The sequence below is a fragment of the Stigmatopora argus genome, chromosome 22 (genome assembly GCF_051989625.1).
Source record: "Stigmatopora argus isolate UIUO_Sarg chromosome 22, RoL_Sarg_1.0, whole genome shotgun sequence".
Classification (NCBI taxonomy): Eukaryota; Metazoa; Chordata; class Actinopteri; order Syngnathiformes; family Syngnathidae; genus Stigmatopora; species Stigmatopora argus.
In genome coordinates, this window is record NC_135408.1 from 10,866,743 (window position 1) to 10,886,234 (window position 19,492).

The window sequence follows — 19,492 nt, forward strand, 5'->3', positions numbered from 1 at the left end:
TCTCTCTCTTGAATTTGTCATAAAATGTTAGAATAATGATTCAAACCTTTAAAATCATTATTAGTAATATTTAATTAAAAAAGGAAAAACATCTTTCAACAAACTCTGCCTACAACTTGCAAGGAAAATGCGCTGTGACGTCGTCTTAGCCCCCAGTGCATTCTGAATTGCAGTAACTGAATCATTGTATTTAATCGCGACACTCGAAAAACATGGTTATGTAATCAGTACAATAACACCCTCGCTGGTTAGAAAAACAACAGTGTGAGGAATGCTTTCAAGGTAAACAAAGCAAAGCCGTATTTTCAAACAATAATGCGATTATCGCCATCTTCTGCTGGAGTCCCGTCAAAACAGTCCCGTTGTGTTCTGCCGAAAAGCGTGTGTGAAAACAATGTGTCCTCGAGCTGTGGGGCCTTGAGGAGACGATGTGGAGGAAAAGTGTCCGTGGTTCATGAATTGGTTTATAGCCTTATTACTTATTGAAAAATGCTTACAACACATATAGAATATTCCATAATAATTCTAACAATGACTTTAACATTTGATTCTCTTCCAAAGAGCAGAGGCTAAAATTAAATACCGGGAAAAATGAAACTATGTTCTTGTGCATGTTGATAGCCCACTAGGCTGTTGATAGTAGGGCTTAAGTGCAGGGAGACTCGTATGTGATCCGCTATCCTGCAAATCCTCTAAAAGAGGATAAAGAGGTTTTCGAATCACATTTGAAGCACAGTATATTGCTGATAAATACAGATTGTGGGCTTTGACCCTGTCCATCAGCATACTGAAAGGCTCATTGCGACTACACGCTCTCAAAACAGACGTGATCTCTCACCACGAATAAGCATTTTTCATGCTTAAATTTCTCCCACAGCTTGTTAAATATTTTGTATGTACATATTCGAACATGTTCTGTTCTACCAAGTTTGGTTTCAAGCCAGAAAACATTATTCTACAGTACCGACAAAGAGTGTAGACTAGAGTGTGGCTCTCCAAAAGTCATTATACGAAGAAATATATTTTAGTATCAGGTTCTCCAAGCCCCCTAAAAGAGATTTTGTTGGCAATAAGGAAGGTTTGCGGATGCTGCGGGGAATAGCGTGCTGTCATAAGCTTCAGGATTCTCAGAAGCTAATGCTCTTTGATGTATTAACCATGATGAAGGAGGCACGCTTTGTTCGTAGTCGTAGTCTTGCGAGGATTTACGTGTCTTATTGTGCACGGTGGCGATGAAACTTTGTCCGTGTACTTTGTATTGTTTTTGTCAACGTTCATGGCGGAAGAGGGGAACTCCAATTCAAGCGGTTTGATGTATTAAAGATGCACACGTGATGGCTGGCTCGATGCCGAATCTGCCATTCCATCAGATGCTTATTTGGGTCCCGTGTTGTAAATACGAAGTTTGTTTAGCACAGAATAATAGAAGTTGATTCTTCATCTTGTCCTTGTGTATACATAAAGCCAAGCAGTTCCTGTTCATTCCGCGTTTAGACACTAACCCATTTGGAAGCGATACTACTACTACATCGCCTACGGTTCTCGGTTGTCGTACCCAAACGAGAAATGTGTCAAGTATCAGCGGGATAAATCAATAATTCAGCGGACAAAGGTAACGCGGGGAATATCCGTGCTATTGTAGTCTACCTGTCGATGTTCTTTTCCATGCCGTATGCATTTATTCAGAAATGGTCACATTTCGTGTGCCTTAATCTCTTGTGGGGTGTTTATAAGAGCATGTTGGCCCCCAATGGGAACATTGAAGTATACAAATCTTTGGACCATAAATCTCTTTTTTCCCTCATCTTTGTACTCAGCACATTATAGTCCAGCGTGGTTTATTATTTATAGATTTTACAGTTTAATAAGCTACGTTAAGCTGTCTATTTGTTCAAATACACTCCAGTTCAGTGCTGCTTGTGTACTAACAAATAATTATTTCTTGATGAATTAGGTTTCTAGTCATCAGTAATCACAGTATACAATAAAAAATAATTATATTTCCTCTATCGTTTAATTATATTTTGTATTTAAAAAATAATATTGATGAAAGAAATTCCTAATGGCTAATAACACTGAATTTTTGGTCGTTTTTATGTTGATGAATTTCATAACAAATAAGTCATTGCCTGCAATTGACAACTATAAATGTCCAATGGAATGGCTGGCTGTAAATGCTCATTTTTTTTCCGACATCTAATCCATTTTTTCAATGGGAAGAACATTCATTCATTTACCAGTTGCAGTCAATATACTAGATCGGACTTGTAGTGCCGTCAATGATTGCCCTGGAAAGCTTTTTCAGTCTTCTCTTCATATATTTTGTTTTTCACACTGTTTGGAATACTGCACCATAAGGATTCCTAATGAATCCACGTTGATTTTTTACATCCCAAACATATTCCATCCGACACCTTAATTGACCGCCCAGCTCCGCTTCTGTTGCCAAGCAACTCTGAATCCGTGCACGCAAAAGGATCATTACACACTTCTGAGGTGCTCCTCTTAACCTTTACTTTTTAATGAAAACATTCGCAATTGTGAAGCCAGATCCAACTTTACGACCCGTAAACGGCACCCGCATTTGCTGTCGCGAACATTCCATTTAACAACGTTGTTTTTGTTAAGTAGATGTCTTCATCAAAACAGTTCGCGCTAGAAAATGCACTGACATGATGTTATGGTGTTTTTTTTTTCCCTTTTTCTCCCGGAACTCAAGTTGAGCTCGTCTTCTTCCGCATCTTTCAGACCTACGTTATTAACAGGATCTGACAGCATGGCCCTGAGTATTTAAATGGTTCATGGTGCTCGTACTATGATGTCTGCGATACGACACAATGAGCCATAAATATGTCACTTTTGACTCAAATGAGCTCTGAAAGCAGACGGCAATGGCGCATTCACGCTCCATGCTTTTGCTTTGGGGCTTTGTCTACAGCCCACTTTGAAAGACTCCGCCAAAATATCATCAGAAGATTAATCAAATCTGTCATCAATATCATACCATATCTGTATCAACTGGGTGTAGTCCATCCCCCTCGCAGTATCGGAGCTTGAGACGCTCTCTGATCTGCTCACTTTTTTTTCTTCCCAAAATGAGAGCGCCTTCTTTTGGTCTGCTCAAGGCAGTCCGCTTAGATGTCTTGATATAGTATTTCAATTTTTTTTTTTGGCCATAAATGCGGCATTAATAATCGTATATCTGCCTTGCTGAGGTTAAGAATCCGAGGCAATTTGTGTTCATTAACACGAGGGATGAAAGTTGTGTTGTGTTGTGTGTAGGGAAAAGCAGGGCGAAATGATTCCGGGCAGTAAGTGAGAAATGCAGTAGAAATTAATTAGCGCAAAGACAATGACGCATCCGTGCTTGTGCTCCGTGGCTTTTCTGTGATGATTTGCGAAACGCCACTCGCTTTCCTGATCTCAAAGGCCACAAACTAAGCCGACAAAACAACTCGCTCTAATGGCTTCATCTCATCATCTGATGATTGACAAGTTGTTTTTCTGCCTGGTTTTGCCATTCTGTCTTAACTGTTGGAATTTTGCCTTGTGCATCGACTGGACATTTGCAGCCAGCCATGGAAAAAGGCCATAGTGAATCGATTTAACCCTTCGCAGGGTACTCATTAAACGGATTCATGGCGCTGGACATTTTGACAGGGGAGGGAGAAAAGAAAAAAAATGTACTTTATTGGTCAACTTTAGAATGTTATCATAACCAGTCTTTCTCATTTCTATAAAGAATAACAGTCTTGATATGGTAATGATTGGATTGGATAACTTTATTCATCCCGTATTCGGGAAATTTCGTTGTCACATTAGCAAGAGGGTGAGGATGCAAAAATAGGAAAGGCATTTTAGACTATAAATAAATAAGCGTGTTGCTGAAATATATATATATATATATATATATATATATATATATATATATATATATATATATATATATATATATATATATATATATAGTATATATATATACACATATATACACACACATGCATACATACACATATACACATATATACACACATACATACATACACATACATACACATACATACACATACATACACATACATACACATACATACACATACATACATACACATGCACATACATATATATAAGCACATATATACATACATGCACATAGATGTACATGCATCGATACGGTAATTTTCCTGATTAAGGCCTGGTGACCACATAGATATCCCATTTTGTGGACCACCATTACCAAAATGTTCATGTCTGTCCAAGTCTTTGTGAGTTTTGTTTCCTCAATAAAAGATGGCCAAACCGTTTAAAGTGGGAGGACTGGTCAGAAAGTGTAACATAGAGAACTTGGACAACCCTGCTTTAAAGTGGGAAGAGCTAAAAATGACAGAAGGGAGCCAAAACAAACAAAAAAAAAAAGCAAATGAGATGTAAAGAATCAGACACGAGAGAAATTAATCCTCAATATCCTCTCCCTGCTGGATACCTTATTGCCTCTCCAAGTTGCCTTCGTCAGAGTTAATATCTATCGCTGCGGCATCTGGGCGAGAAGCATGCATACACTTAGGTTTTGTTTGAACTGGAACGTAATTGGATTGGTGCGAAGGCATGAAAATCCTTCAACCATGCTTCAAATTTCGTTTTTCCCCTCTCTTATATTGTCTCCACGTGAGTCACTCTTTTGCAGTGCGTGTGCAGGCCTATTCGTATAGGCATTTCTAATAATAGTAGCTTTTATGGTCTTGCTTGTCAGGGCCTGCATTCCAATTGGAAACACATTTTCAGGGTTGTATTAATTCAAAATTGTGTGTTTGTGTGTGCGTAAGCAACTCATCTTTTGCACTCCATGTCATTTTTTTGGACGACATGGGTAGCCATCATGCTCCTTGGCTCCTTCAGTACGATTGACGATCATTGGCGTCCACTCATCTTTCCGCTAACATGAGTTCAGCACGGGTTGACGTCCAAGTAAATTGAAGCAGGAAGATTGGCAGCAAATGAAGGTTTGTCTAAAGGCGTCAGTGGCGGCCAATGATTTGAAACACAAAATGTGTTCTTCTGCCTTTCGCTGTCAATCCTCCCACTTCAAATGGATTGGCCATCTGGCATATGATTGGTTAAAAGTTTTTCAGTCACAAGCCATTGTTTTTTTTTAATGTAACAATGGTGTCACTCCAATCTATAGTGTTTATTCTTCCAAAAAAGTGTGCGTCCAAATTCAAAGCAGATAAAGCAAACATACATATTTTTTCTTTATAAAATTCCTCTTGTCAGAAAAAGTAGTAGTTTGTGTTATTCTCGACACTTATTTTTGTACGCGTCTTTTTAGACAGTTTTTGCAATCCCACTTTGTTGTTTCTTTTATCTTCATCTTGTCATCTGTTTCAATGCTCTTGTCTTTTTTTTCTTGTTTTGTTTTATTTGTTTATTTTTATTTTATTAATTCTTTTTGAAATGACGTGCCATGATGCTAACAAATCCCATCTAATGTCATTTTTGTCCTTAGAGCTTGCATTAGAACATTTGGTGGCATCATTTTAAGAAAATGAAGGTCACATAAAAGGGGAGTATTCAATGTCTTTACCCAAAAGCTAATCAAAATGTTAATCCTATCCTCTTCCCAATTAGGTTTTCCCACTGATCCTTTCTCCATTTTCCAAAAGCTGACAGCAGCAATCTCCCCTGACACCAAAGCATTTTATAGTGTCTACCACTTTTCATCATCTCATTTCATTTTGTCAGAAGAAATGTAAATTAATCTATTTTACTTGTTTTTTTATGTACAACAATGTGGTTTCACTTAAACTGGCTCGTTATTAAATCACGACAGTATCATGGGCCAGCCATATTGCGCCATACTTTCTTCTTTTCTACAAAATTAAGACTACAGAAATGGGTTTAAAAATATATCTATATTGTTTATTGTTGATGAATGAATTAATTTTATTAAATTATCTCATTTAGATTGTTATTTCTAATCAGTTTTGTTGTTATCATCAATGTGATTGCTTATATATATACATTTGTGGCACGGTGGTGTAGTGGTTATCAGATCTGGCTCGTAGTTATTGGATCAAGGGTTCAATCCCCGCCTTCCTGTGTGGATTATAGTTTTTATGGATTTTCTTTAGGTACTGTTTTTTCCACAAATCCATAGAATTGTTTTTTATTTCCCAATGCATTCTTCAGACGTCCAATCATGTAGCTCCTTTCATCCTTTCTGCTAGTAGACGTCCAATCCATTCAAAGTGTCCAAATGAACATTCAGGACTGGCAGCGGATGTACATATTTTAGTGCCATTGACAGTGATGGATGTCCAATCGATCGGATAATCGCTTCCGATGCAAATGGATTGGTCGTCTATCGCCTTCAATGGAAGCCAATGAGTTAAACCACATATAGTGTAACTATTTTTCAAAGTGAGCTGCTTTTGTAGGTGCATTTTCCCCTTAAGCATCAGAAAATGATGTCCCGCAGCTCCCAAGCCGAATACTATTTTACCCCGACTGCCTTGAAAGGCGTTCGGTGGCGAGACGCGTCCTTGTAATGGAGACTAGACACCCATAGCTCATCACGGGACAGAGGGGCTGACGAAGAGCTTTTTGTCATAGGGTGATGCATTCACGGCAGCACTCCCACATCCTGTCACGCGCAATGGCGTGAACGCTCCGATTTGTCATTGGACGTGGCAGCTATATTCACACTCGGCGGGTCCCGCCGCCGTAATACTTGATTTTACTGTAACAACATTATGGTATTTCAAGGCCGGCGCTTCCAGTGAAATGAAATTCTCATTTTCCGAGGGCCAGTAGAGAAGAAGCGTGTTAGAATAGATGCTAACCCGGACAGTGAAGGATGGGAATTCAGTCAAGATCATTAGGAGGGCCCACGTGATTGTTTTTTCTTTCTTTTCCAACTTATTTTTTTTAATGCATTCACTCCCGCTGTTGTTTTTTTCCTCCTTCTCTCCATTAAAACATCGTCGGTGAACAAAAGGGACTTGTGGTCTTTATCCACCTCCCTTTCCTCTTCCCCTGTCTGATCGCTTCATCCTCTACCCAAACCCATGCTGACTCCCCTGCACTCTTCCTCTCTCCCCTCCTCTTGCTTATGTTCTTTCCCTCCCCCCTCTGCGGCGTGTCCCCTAGTTTTTCTGGTAGCTGTGTCTCTTTGATAATCCAAGACTCTTTGAAGACTCCAATTCCACACTGCTCCGAGCTATTGCACCTACAAAAAAAAGCAACAACAACTGTGTGTGTGTGTGTGTGTGTTTGTGTGTGCGTATAGATGTGGCTAAACGCAGACAAGACAGTAGTAGAAGGGATGTAAATGGAGGACATGGTGGAATTCAAACAAAAAGTGTTTGTGTATGCATTTATTTTTTTGTAACACCCACAGTCTTTAGGGGATTAGATCAGGGGTGTCAGAGTCATCTTTGTCGCAGGCCACATAGAAGTTATGGAGCCCTTTAGATATTGTAACCTAATTAAAAATGTATAAACTTGTTGATAGATTTAAAGTGGAGGGATTCAAAATCATGTGAAAGTTAACAGAAAGTGACTTGTAAGTGAGACCAGAATACCACGTCCGATCTTTCTGGGTTGGGAGTCAATATGGCAGCCAATGAGTTTGTTTGTTGGGATGATAATCCATTCATTTGTGGCTATTCTGTACTGACAATTACAAATAGTCGCTAGTATCTCAACAAATGGTTTGAGATATCAAGAAAAAGTGAGCCAGTGTTACGATCGGGGAGATTCGGACCCAGTTGCGGGGAAGCAGGGTGAGGCGAGGCGTGCAGTTCTCATGACAGTAAGTTTAATGACTCAAACGCTTTACCAAATAACAAGGTCTTGTATATCCCAAAACTTAACAGAACCGGAGTATGGGGAATAATACCTTGTAGTGATGTATGCTGTGACACGAATTTACGCAGTGTCATGGAGGAACGATCCGACCCCGACTAACCATTTGCGTGGTGCTTAAATACCCACATCAGGAAGTAATCACGGATTGTTTGCAGCTGCTCTGACCTGACTGCAAGCCAGGAGGGACAAACGAGCCGCTCCTGACAGCCAGTCCATCAATTCATATAAATGCGGATATACGTCATTGGACTGATTCGCACTGGTTAAGATGGTCGTCATTAAAAGACAATATTGTCTTCTTCCATTTCTGCCTTTCCTTTTCAAGGAGTTTAGCTGATCTCGTGGACTAAGATGTGACTTTCCACGTGGTTTCATTCTCAATCAGCAGTCTCTCTAATTCTTTCTTAGTCCTTCACCCTCCCCGTTTGACTCCATCAGGCCTCCTCACGTTGGCAGAAGAAGTGGCCACTGGGATTTTGAGGAAATGGAATTGAATTATGAAGGGATTCCTCCGCCATACGATTGGCATCGCTCCCTCCTCACAATATAACATCATATCTCGCAGTGAGAGGGAATGAAAATCGGCCTGGCGCCATTCTTTGTGTCACCCTTTTAAATTGAATTTTTCATATCGTGGGGGGCACGGAGACCCCCACACCAGCCGTTTCCTCTAACATGGGCAGGAAAGGCATTTCACAAAAGCAGAGTGATGCATCGCTATGATTCACTCGGAAAGGACTGGCGACCAGCTCCGGTGCACATTGAACGACAAAGCGCCATAATTTAACGTGTTTTTTTTTCCATTTGCTTTGAAATCTACAGTAGAGGATATCGTATGACGTTGGGCTGTAAAAGTGATAAGGTCCTCTCTTGTGGAGGAGCATAGCGACCACCATCTTGCCTGCCTCATTGCACCTTCTCACTTCCCTAATTTTATTTTATTAGGACTCGCTGGCTGTTTTTGCTATAATACTTGCATAGTTTAATATTGGTTAATCTTGCATTATATTTGATGAAATTCTTTCTTTTACTCATAAGGAGAAAAAATAGAGGTGAAGATTTACAAGGGAAGTCATTGCACGCAATGCATGGCGGTGATTGGCCATCTTATTTGACGTAGATATATATAGAGATATAGAGATATATAGATATAGATATGTAAATATATATATATAAACTGTTTAAATTATATAGATATCTCTCTCTATATATATGTATATATGTGTGTATATATATGTATGTATATATATATACATATATATATATATATATGTATATATATACATATATACATATGTATATGTATGTATATATATATATATATATATATATATATATATATATATACATGTATACATGTATATATACATATATATATGTATATATATGTATATATACATATATATGTATATATATATGTATATACATATATATACATATACATATATATACACATATATATACATACATATATATGCATATATATAGACAAAAAGTTTTGACTTGTGCTTAGTTCAAACTTTAAATCAGCTCCACTTTTTGGATGTTTATTATTTTATTTTACAGTGTGTGCCAGTGGTGGTTTAGATGAGGCGATGAGCATGAGTGATGTATACTGCCAGTTACTGCCATGGACGTGGGCTATTATAATGCTAAGTCTACTCCCCGAAGACCGCAGAAAGTAAAAAAAATAAAAAATATAAAAATAAGTGATGGAGTTGATGAAAATGCTTTGGCATCTGCATAAGTAGCGCCCGCTCACTTTTGGCAATCAGTGAGGCTTGGCTGAGTGACAGGCCACCTGACTGCAAAGTGGTGTCAGATAGCACTGTGATTTCAAAAGTTGCTGCAGTGGGGAACCACGGCGGAGGCGGGGAAGGGGGCGCCAGGGCCCCCATGGCCCACTCGGGTCCAGTGGGGCAAATCAGCGTAAGCTACACTCAAATGCTTTCTTTTGTAAGCCAAAGTGATCTTTGTCGCCAAGAGGGAGGGTCGAATCGTGTCAAAATTGAACTCGTTTGGTCGCCGATTACGGCACTAGACTTCCAATCCATTTGGACTGGGAAGGGCAAATGAGCGCTCATTGGTCAGCAGTGGCAGGTAAACAAGGGCTGCCAACATTAAATGACTAATCCATTAGAAAGTGAATCTATTTTCATAGTTGATAAGCTCACTAAAAACAACAATTCAAAAACTTACAAATGTCCAAATCCATTACCCGCCTGTTTAGAAACAAGTTTTGTTTTTTTTCTTAGTTAGAGTAATAATAGTAATCATTCTCTTTTTCCATATTTTCCCTGTAAAAAAATAGAACAAAGGGGGGTAAAATAGACCATAAAACATTTACAGACATTTTATTTTCGCCAAAGTCGATGCACGTGATTTATGACTTTCTCGTTGACTTAACAGGCCACAAAAAATGGCGCGGTGGGCCAGATCTGGCTCCCAGCCCGCCAGTTTGACACCACTCCAGCATACAGTCCAGAAAAAAAATATATTACATTTGAAATAAATATTCACGAGAGTGCATTTCTAAACAAATTGTACTGCCTATTACAATAAAAAAAGATGTATAAACACACCATCTATAGCAATAGACGTCCAACCCAATTGAAAAGAGAACTAAACAAATGTTTATCGCTGCAACACTTCAATTGGATGCACATCTAATAGTGATAAACATATTTAAATTTCTATCAAAAGGATGGTTGGACGTCTGTCATCGTCACTGGCGCTTAAAGAAGAAAAAGCACACGGGTTAAAAAGTATTGGATGGATTACTTGTTTGCACTTGTTTATTATGACACATCATAAAAATCAAGAGTTGCATCCAGCTTCATTTTGGCATTGAGAATGAGAAATGTTTTGGTGGAAAATCATGTAAAAGACTGCGACAAAATTTCCCCCCATTGTGACCTGAACGGAAAAAAAAATGCTCTAAATATTGCCGTGTAGGAGGCTGAGCATGACTTCCGTTTATTACCACTTTCAAATGTGTCTTTACAAAGACATTCTTCTTCTTGCTGTAAAATCATAACATTATATGACCATGAAAGAAATGAAGATCAGGCTATTAGGGGATTTGCATTGTTGCAAAATCTGGTTTGTCCCATTATTTTTTTGTAGGCCCGTTAATCAAATCACTTGCATGGACTTCATTCATTCTTCCAAGACTTTTTGGAAGGGAGGACTGCGCAGTTGTCATCTTAAATGTTCCTTCTTTCCATCTGGGTCCCGTAGCCAGTCGCAACGGCTAAACAATCCCCCCGTGAGCGCCCGCAGTCTCCCAGAATCCAATCCTTCTGCTCGTCCCCCGGAGTCAAAGTATTGCCTTTGTCTGCCTGACCAAGTCTTTCCTCCCGACTGGCCGGCGTGGTCCTCTTCCAATCCTTATGTCTTGCCACATCCCTGCAGCCCCGAGGCCTGGCAACGGATTTGCGCTCCGTCTAAAAAGAGAATCTATCCCCCCATCTGAGCAGCCTTTTGCTTGTTATCATACCCTGGAAACATGCTGACTCTTTGGAGTGAAGCCTTGAGGAGAAGTTTAAGTAAGAACCCATATTTGAACAACTAAATGCTACATGCGCATTGGAATAGTCACTGAGCCGTAGCATTGTATTAAGAGTGCGCCACTGAAACGTGGTTTGATTAGAGAATATCGCAATAACTACAGTATTTTGGCAAAGTGATGCAATGTTAGCAATGTTCGAATAGTGTTGTTATTATTGTACAAAAGAAGATATTTTGCTTTTAGCACTGGACTCGAGCAACTTTCAATGATTTTTGTCCGAGAATGGTGCTATTGACCTCATTTTTTTTCCATTGACGCCGCTTGAGGTCTACTGGTGATGATTTTTTTTCCAATTCACAGCAGATGGATGAAAATAGCCGCATTGATTGGCAAAATGAGCAGTGTTAAGAAGAGTTCCCATGGTGTTAATTTCAACCCTTTTCTGGTGTTTATAACCAATCAGAGCAGAAGGTGTTAAAAGGAATCTTTTGGTGGTGTTAAACAAAAACTTGCATGTTGGAGTCAAACATATTCCTTCATCACTGGTAAATTTAATAAATTTTTTGGGGGGAGAGTTAACATTGTGGATTATTGTTTTTAAATTATTTTTTAAAATCAGCACGTAATGTTTTCTGAAGGTTTCAAAAAAGGAAACATAATTATTTTAAAACATTCTTCAGACGCAAACAATTTTCGTGATTTCGAAGTATGAGACGATGTCGAGCATCTCGACAACAAGTTTGACAGATGCTTTTTAAATAGCTTTCATATGTTAGATTCTCATAGGAGCCGGAGCCTATCGTTGATTCCCTGGGTGAAAACAACACTGGAGTTCAATTCACATTCACTTTAACACTTCTAGACCTATTTTTAACACTCTTCTACTTTATTCTCAAATTCCAACCAACACCAGGACACGTTTGATTCCGTTAAAGTAGACATGAACTCACAGTGTCACGTTGACATCACACACTAAAAGAAAAAACATTAACACACAGATTTTACCTCTTGAGGATTTGCTGTTTATCATCATCATCGGAACAAAAACACTTAACTATACACAACATTGAAGGAATAATAATGTCTGTTCTTAGGAATCCCACCTGAGTCCCTTTTCTCGACATGGCTCCTTGCATACAAATCATAAGGACTATAAAGAGCCATTGTTTATCCAAGAATCCTTCACTTCTTCTGATAAAAACTTACTATAATATCAAAATATGCCAAAGACAGCTCTATACTGCACACTATATTTAATAAACGGACTTAGCATCACTTCTTGCAGCCGAAACGCGATGCACGCCAAGCTCAAATACCGTGAAAAATTAGGTTTGGTACAATACATAAAATGGAGCGTTGGAGCCGGGATGGCCCGCAAAAAATGTTTTTCCTGCTTTAACTTCATTAGGGAGCCAATGTCGGTAGCACTTACCGACACTCTAAAAGCATTATCTCCATACATGATAGGTACGCAGCTAAAAGGATGACGTTTTACGTGATTACATTTGCCAGAAAAGCCGTTTACATGGCGGAAAGCGGAGAAGCGTAGTATCGATCCGGACCAGGGCCGAGCTTTTTCTGCCGTCTCGGCGCTTTTTTTCCGACGACGTCCAGAGACGCAGACGTGGGGGTGGGGAGTTTTGATTACACGTGCGGTGAGCGGGATGGTCTTTCTGTTGCTGGTCAGCGTCATTAGTAATCGGATCTTTTTACAAGAAAGAATTTAATGGTCCCCTAACTGTATTTACAATCCATTCCATTTGATAACGGGTGTGATCTTGAATGATTTATTGTGTGCCGCGTTATTCCTTCTCGAGTCATTGATTTGGAGATTCCATCTGCACTTTTCAATTCATGCGTTTTGTCCTTTATCCTTCCTTTAATCTCATCCGCATGTAATGAGGAAATAGCAAGCGTCTCAATTGCTCTTGTTTATTCTTTTCAATGCATTCATTGTTTATTGGAAGCTCACTGAAGTCGCACTGTCATTAATGATGCCAGACGACCAATCCGAGGACGAATGACCACCAATTTTGAGTTTTTGTTCATTCTAAATTCATTGGACGTCTAGCACTCTCCATAGCAAACAATGACTTACCGTATTTTCACGACTATAAGGCACACTGCATTATAAGGCGCACCCTCAATGCATGACACATTGCAATGTTTTTTCTATATATAAGGCGCACCGCATTGTAAGGCGCCCTGTCTATTTTGGAGAAAATTTAAGACATTTAAGTGCGCCTCATAGTCGCGAAAATATGGTAAGTATTCTCGTATTTATGTTTATATTTTTTCCATTCAAATAAAAATGGACAAACGGTAAATGTGAATTTTTCCCATTTCAGTAGAAATGATACAACAGCAATTATTCTTTTTCTGATTAGTGTTTTAATGTTATTTGTTTATCAATGCAATTTTATTCATTATTAACTGGAATGTGCTATTGGGGGACATAACGCGAGAATCTTTCTGGTTCATTTTCATTTGAATTGTTTTTTAACATTAATTTCTAAATGTGCTCATTAGTTACGAATTTATTTACCGCAAAATCACAGTCATATTTCCTACCCTTTCCGCTTTGTTAAACTTTACAAGGATCTTAAAATGGTGATTTTGAAGAGATCCAAAAACAAGATGAGCCCAGAAATAAGAACTAAATGAAAAATCTATGCGATACCTGCAATGCGCTACAGCTAGTATCGGATGTCTGGCGGTCGATGATAAACCAGGTACTAATTCCTCTCTAATTACATATTAAAACTGGAAACATTATTTCCCAGCACATTTAAATAAGAATGCATTTACATTTTTTTTATGGCGGTTCCTCTTTAATAATGTATGCTTCCTAGAATAATCTCTATATCTACTGCTGTGCCGGAACACTATAACAGACAGACCGTGTCCTTTAATATACTGCCACAATCTAATAAAGCATAATTCCTTCGAGAGAGAAACATTCGACAATATTTCCAAATACATCACGAGGTCAAGTATTGCGCCACACTCCCTCAGTTGGCTAAATTAACTAATCAATCACAAGTTCCGAGAGACCTCTTCGTCGCCATCCTACAAAACCTTTCGTAAAATGTTCCGGTAAGAGAGGTTGGTTATGGCCACCGAGGGGACGACAACTCGATATTGTCTTCCACTTTCAGTTCCTGTAGGTGTCGTAGCGAGATGGAACAATACTTTTCTCTATAAAGTGTATTTCATCTGTGACTGGGAACATACAACCTGTTGCTTCTCTCAGCGGACCCTCCAACAAAAGGATAAGCCAATCTGCGAGGAAAAAAATAAAATAAATAACCAGTGTCTACCGTATGCCTCTCTTTTAAAGCACCCCCATCGGCGAGTGACCTTCTCCACCGCCAACCCCGTGCAGGACCTGCAGGATAACTCTCAGCACAGTTACTATGACAGCGGTCTGGAAGAATCCGAGACCCCCAGCAGCAAGTCGTCATCTGGCCCTCGCATGGGACCCTTGACCCTGCCCGAAGAGCACTACGAACGGACCACTCCAGATGGGAGCATCGGAGAGAGCGAGCACCCTGAAAACGGTACGATGAGAACCTTATGAATATGTATTTATGACCTCATTGACGGCGACAGATGAACCCGGTAAAAATAACAGATACAGTCTTGGTCAAGCGTTTTAACACAGTAATAAGAACCCTAGAAAGGGTTCAACTTTATTCGTCTTGAATCTGGATTTTCGCTATTTGCAGTTTATCTCTTGACATATTTCCATACGTTTTGTGGACTATGTTGACACCGCAGGTCAAATCTGATTTATTCGCCCGTATGCGGTGCATATCTGGTATATTTTAATGCGCTATGAAAACTCCCAATTCTGACCTAGGGCTCATTCATAATCATACTATATACTAAATCGGATTTGGACCTGATGAACTCTCAACTATGCGAAATGTGTTTCATCAAAATGTGAAATACATCGCTTCAGCCAATAGAAACAACAGATAAAAATGCATAACGTCATGTAAAGGTACAAAAATATAGCATTTGCCCACATGCATCATCATCATCATCATCTAAAGCGTTGGATCCGCTAGTATAAAATTTGGTATTCGGACGTTTGCTTCACCGGACGTTTGCTTCACCGGACGTTTGGTCGACAGGACGTTTGGTCGACCGGACGTTTGGTCGACCGGACGTTTGGTCGACCGGACGTTTGGTCGACCGGACGTTTGGTCGACCGGACGTTTGGTCGACCGGACGTCTGGTCGACTGGACGTCTGGTCGACTGGACGTCTGGTCGACTGGACGTCTGGTCGACTGGACGTCTGGTCGACCGGACGTCTGGTCGACCGGACGTCTGGTCGACCGGACGTCTGGTCGACCGGACGTCTGGTCGACCAGACGTTTGGTAGAACAGACGTTTGGTTGCCGGGTTGTTACTGTTGAAACCAGCTCTCAAACCTATAATCATGAGAGAGAGAGAGAGTGAGTTTAATATCTATATATTTAATATCAAAATATCAACAGTAAATTATCTGTCATAATTTGATAGCGAGCGAACCCGGCGACCAAAGGTCCGGTCGACCAAACGTCCTGTCGACCAAACGTCCAGGGACCAAACATCTTTCGACGAAACATCCGGTCACGTAAAATTGAATTCCAAAGTTGCCACCAAAGCGCAACGCCGAGACCACCCTTTAAGTATGTTTGCGCGACAGGAACGACGACGCCAAAAATATCATAACTAACAAAAAAACAAAAACAAAATTGGCGATGGGATGTTAGTTTCTATTTTTGCTGATTTGTTGCCCATCTGCAGAAGGCCGGTTCTAGTCAGACAGGCCACTCTTTGTTGTCACCAGCGAGAGAGCCTGACTCGGAATGACGATGCGGTGCCGTTAGAGAATGAAAAGATGGCACGGGCGGTGCTAGGAAAATGGGAGATTGTGACTACTAGTCTCTGACATGCCAACCCACGGGGCAGACGCAAAATATTGGGAGATGTGACAATCAAGCCCTAACCGAGGCTAGGCCTAATTAAAATGTGATTCCTGCTTCTGGGAGCTAACCTAGAGCCCAGATAAAAGGAGAGTTTAGTCACCAAAATCAAAAGACAAGTGAAATTTTCCCCAGCTCCACCTGAATCCTGTCATGGAGCTCTTTTGAAATGTTTGAGTGACAGATTGACAGGCTGCACTGATGCCGGGTTGTGTTCATCACCATAAACATGACTGGCAGGCATAAAATGAGGCGCGGCACATCATGTGTCACTCTATTAAAGTTAAATCAAATGCACGATGAACTGCGTCCCCCACCCCCGCCCCTTTTGCATTTGAGATCCCTTCTAATATAAAAAAAATCCGTGACCGCTTCCACTTTCACAGTAGTTTATATATTTTTTATTTGTTCGTTGATCTTGACTATATAGCTAATTCAACAACATCACCTTAACCGACTGTAAAATAAAGTCATTACAGTTGATCCCTTGGATTTCACGCCATTCGCAATTTGTAAAAATTCTGACCAATCACTTGCCCTATAAAGGGTTCATACAACTTCTCGATAGGGACCATTTGATGGGTCTTTTTTCCCTGCAGACACCTCTGAAAAAAATCTCATGACTTCTCCTTTCAGGCAGCAAATCCCACCCTTAGTACAGACAGAAATAGTCCACTCCAGTCTGAACTAGGAAAGGAAAAAAAAAACACGCCACCTGTTGCGAGGACACCTCCACCTTTGCTCAAGTAAAATAATATGGCACCAAGCAAGGACTCACGCTGTGACTCAGAGGACAAAAAGGCAGATTACGGTGACATTCTCTCACTACACTTTGTCTTCCTCCTGTCTCAAAGATACCTCCGTGCTTTGCTGATTTTTGGAGTCTTAACACAGAAGAGATTTTTTTTTTTTTTTTGCCGGGAAGCGCCAAAGCGGGCTGAAAAGGTTGATCCCTGTCTGATTGTGGAAGGGCAGCCAATGAAAGCCGATGAAAATCCCTGACAGGGGTTCAAATAGAACAAACATTTGACACTACATGCATCCTCTGAGAGATCTAAGGCTGGAAAATCAGACAGCATTTCTAAAGAAGCTCATTATCATGCAAATGGCATTCATGCCATTTAATCTCAACCTACTTGGTATCCCACATGGCACAGAGGAAGAGATAGCAAGACCACACGCCTCAAAATTCCTTTATGGGTGGACATTATTAGGCTTTTTACAAAATTTCAAGTCATTTCAGTTAATGCTTTGAATGAAATATTAAGCATAAGCATGCATTGCAGCATCGTCACGAGTACTGGTGCTTGATTGGTTCGGCCGGTGGTGACAAAGTGGGGACCCTAAGGCAAAGTAATCTCAGATTTTTTGCAAAAATCAAATTTCCGTATAAATACGTAGTCCAGAAAGTGGAGAATGTTTGTTTTTGTTTTTTTCAAGGAGTGCCCTATATAGGATGAAGTCATTCCTCATTCCAGCAAATGCTGCTCTTGTTACCCTGCGTTTGTTTTTCATGGTATGGCATAGCAAATAGGTCAGTGGAAAAACCTAACTGGAGCAGAATTAAACTTTCCAACCTGGATTAGGGCACGTACACATGATTTATATTTTACCAGCAGCCTCGGGGCAACTGGATGCGAGATGGAGACAAAGATGTGTCAACTTGTCACAATATTCCCGATTTGAATGGGAAATAAAAGCTCCCGTTGCTGTATAACAACTGGCGGGACTAAAATTGTGTTCCTGACTGTTTATAAGTGTCATTATCAAATGACAGCAGGAAGGCCAAAGCTTTGAATGTTTCAGTACGACGCACAATCTATTCACTGAAGCAAATTGGGAAATTGGCTGATTTTAAATGAGCTGACATCAACCAGAGGAGCAAAAATTTCAGTCTCACATCAAGTCTGTAAGGAACCAGAATAGAAAGTCCATTATCCCAATAAATCTACTCCTCAGATCCCCCCCACCAACACCACCACCACCTTCATTCACCCATTAAAATGATTTCTCTATAGTTTCATCATGGTTGCAATTTATTTCAAATGCTTTATTGACAATTTAACCATAATATTCAAAATACTGATTTTAAAAACGTATATTTAACGCATGCATTTTTGTTAGAAAAATTAATATCAAAAGGTTAGAAAAAATAATGATAAAGTGCAGAATCTCTTAACGGGCAGAATTAATTAACAAGGTCAAAACTAACATTTGCGCAACATTGTTAAAATAAATCCTAAAGAAAAGTGCAGCAGACAAATGTAGTTTTAACACCACATTGCCACCCTCTGCATTGCCAACACCAGCTCCTCCTTAAGTTACTATTATCCCACGGGTGGAAAAGGGATTAAGAATGATCATCGCTGCAGTACAAAAGAATCAAGAACACATTTCAGTTGACCCACAATAGCTACTAAACATGAACGCTTTATAGGCCAAGTGACGAAACATCCTCCCTTTTCAACACCGCTTATCCTCGTCACGCTCGCAGCTCGCTGGAACCTCCGAATCTCAGATAGACCATGCTTTTACAAGTGACACCAGTATTTTTGGTCATCTAAAAAAAAAAAATACTTTTTTAAATATAGCCTCACATAGACATGTCATGTACATGTCATGCCCACCAAGATTTAAACTGCCGTAGAAATGTGATGCCCACATATTTAAAAGTCAAGTCTCAATTTTAATGATTCATATTCATCATATATCATCTCGTTTAAGTACCGTATTTTCACGACTATAAGGCGCACCACATTATAAGGCGCACCCTCAACGAATGACACATTTTAATGTTTTGTCCATATATATGGTGCACCGCATTCCAAGGCGCCCTGTCTATTTTGGAGAAAATTTAAAACTTAAGTGCGCCTTATAGTCGTGAAAATATGGTAGTTGGTTACCATTGATAGGCGCTTGCTGAAAGACGGAAATAAATTCACATCCAGTCCTCCAATTGAATGTCTATCATGGTCCAATAAGTGTTCCATAAAGTGTTAAACGAGGAATTGATCCTTTCACTGGCATCTTATTTTCATCTATAATGCAAACCACTACATATTGCCCATTCTCAATACACTCAGTTCTTTTGGAAACGAGGGGTATACTTGTCTAAGCAATACAGTGCCAATCCAATCC

At 39.8% G+C, this 19,492-nt stretch overlaps 1 protein-coding gene across 3 annotated transcripts in view; it reads left to right on the forward strand.

The window, feature by feature from the left end:
* Positions 1-19,492, forward strand: part of pcdh1a (protocadherin 1a) — a 99,011-nt gene that overhangs the window by 69,561 nt on the left and 9,958 nt on the right. For all 3 annotated transcript variants that reach the window (XM_077593090.1, XM_077593089.1, XM_077593088.1), the window contains one exon: positions 14,718-14,937. In XM_077593090.1, coding sequence (XP_077449216.1) covers positions 14,718-14,937 — 220 coding nt within the window. The remainder of the gene's footprint in view (positions 1-14,717; positions 14,938-19,492) is intronic.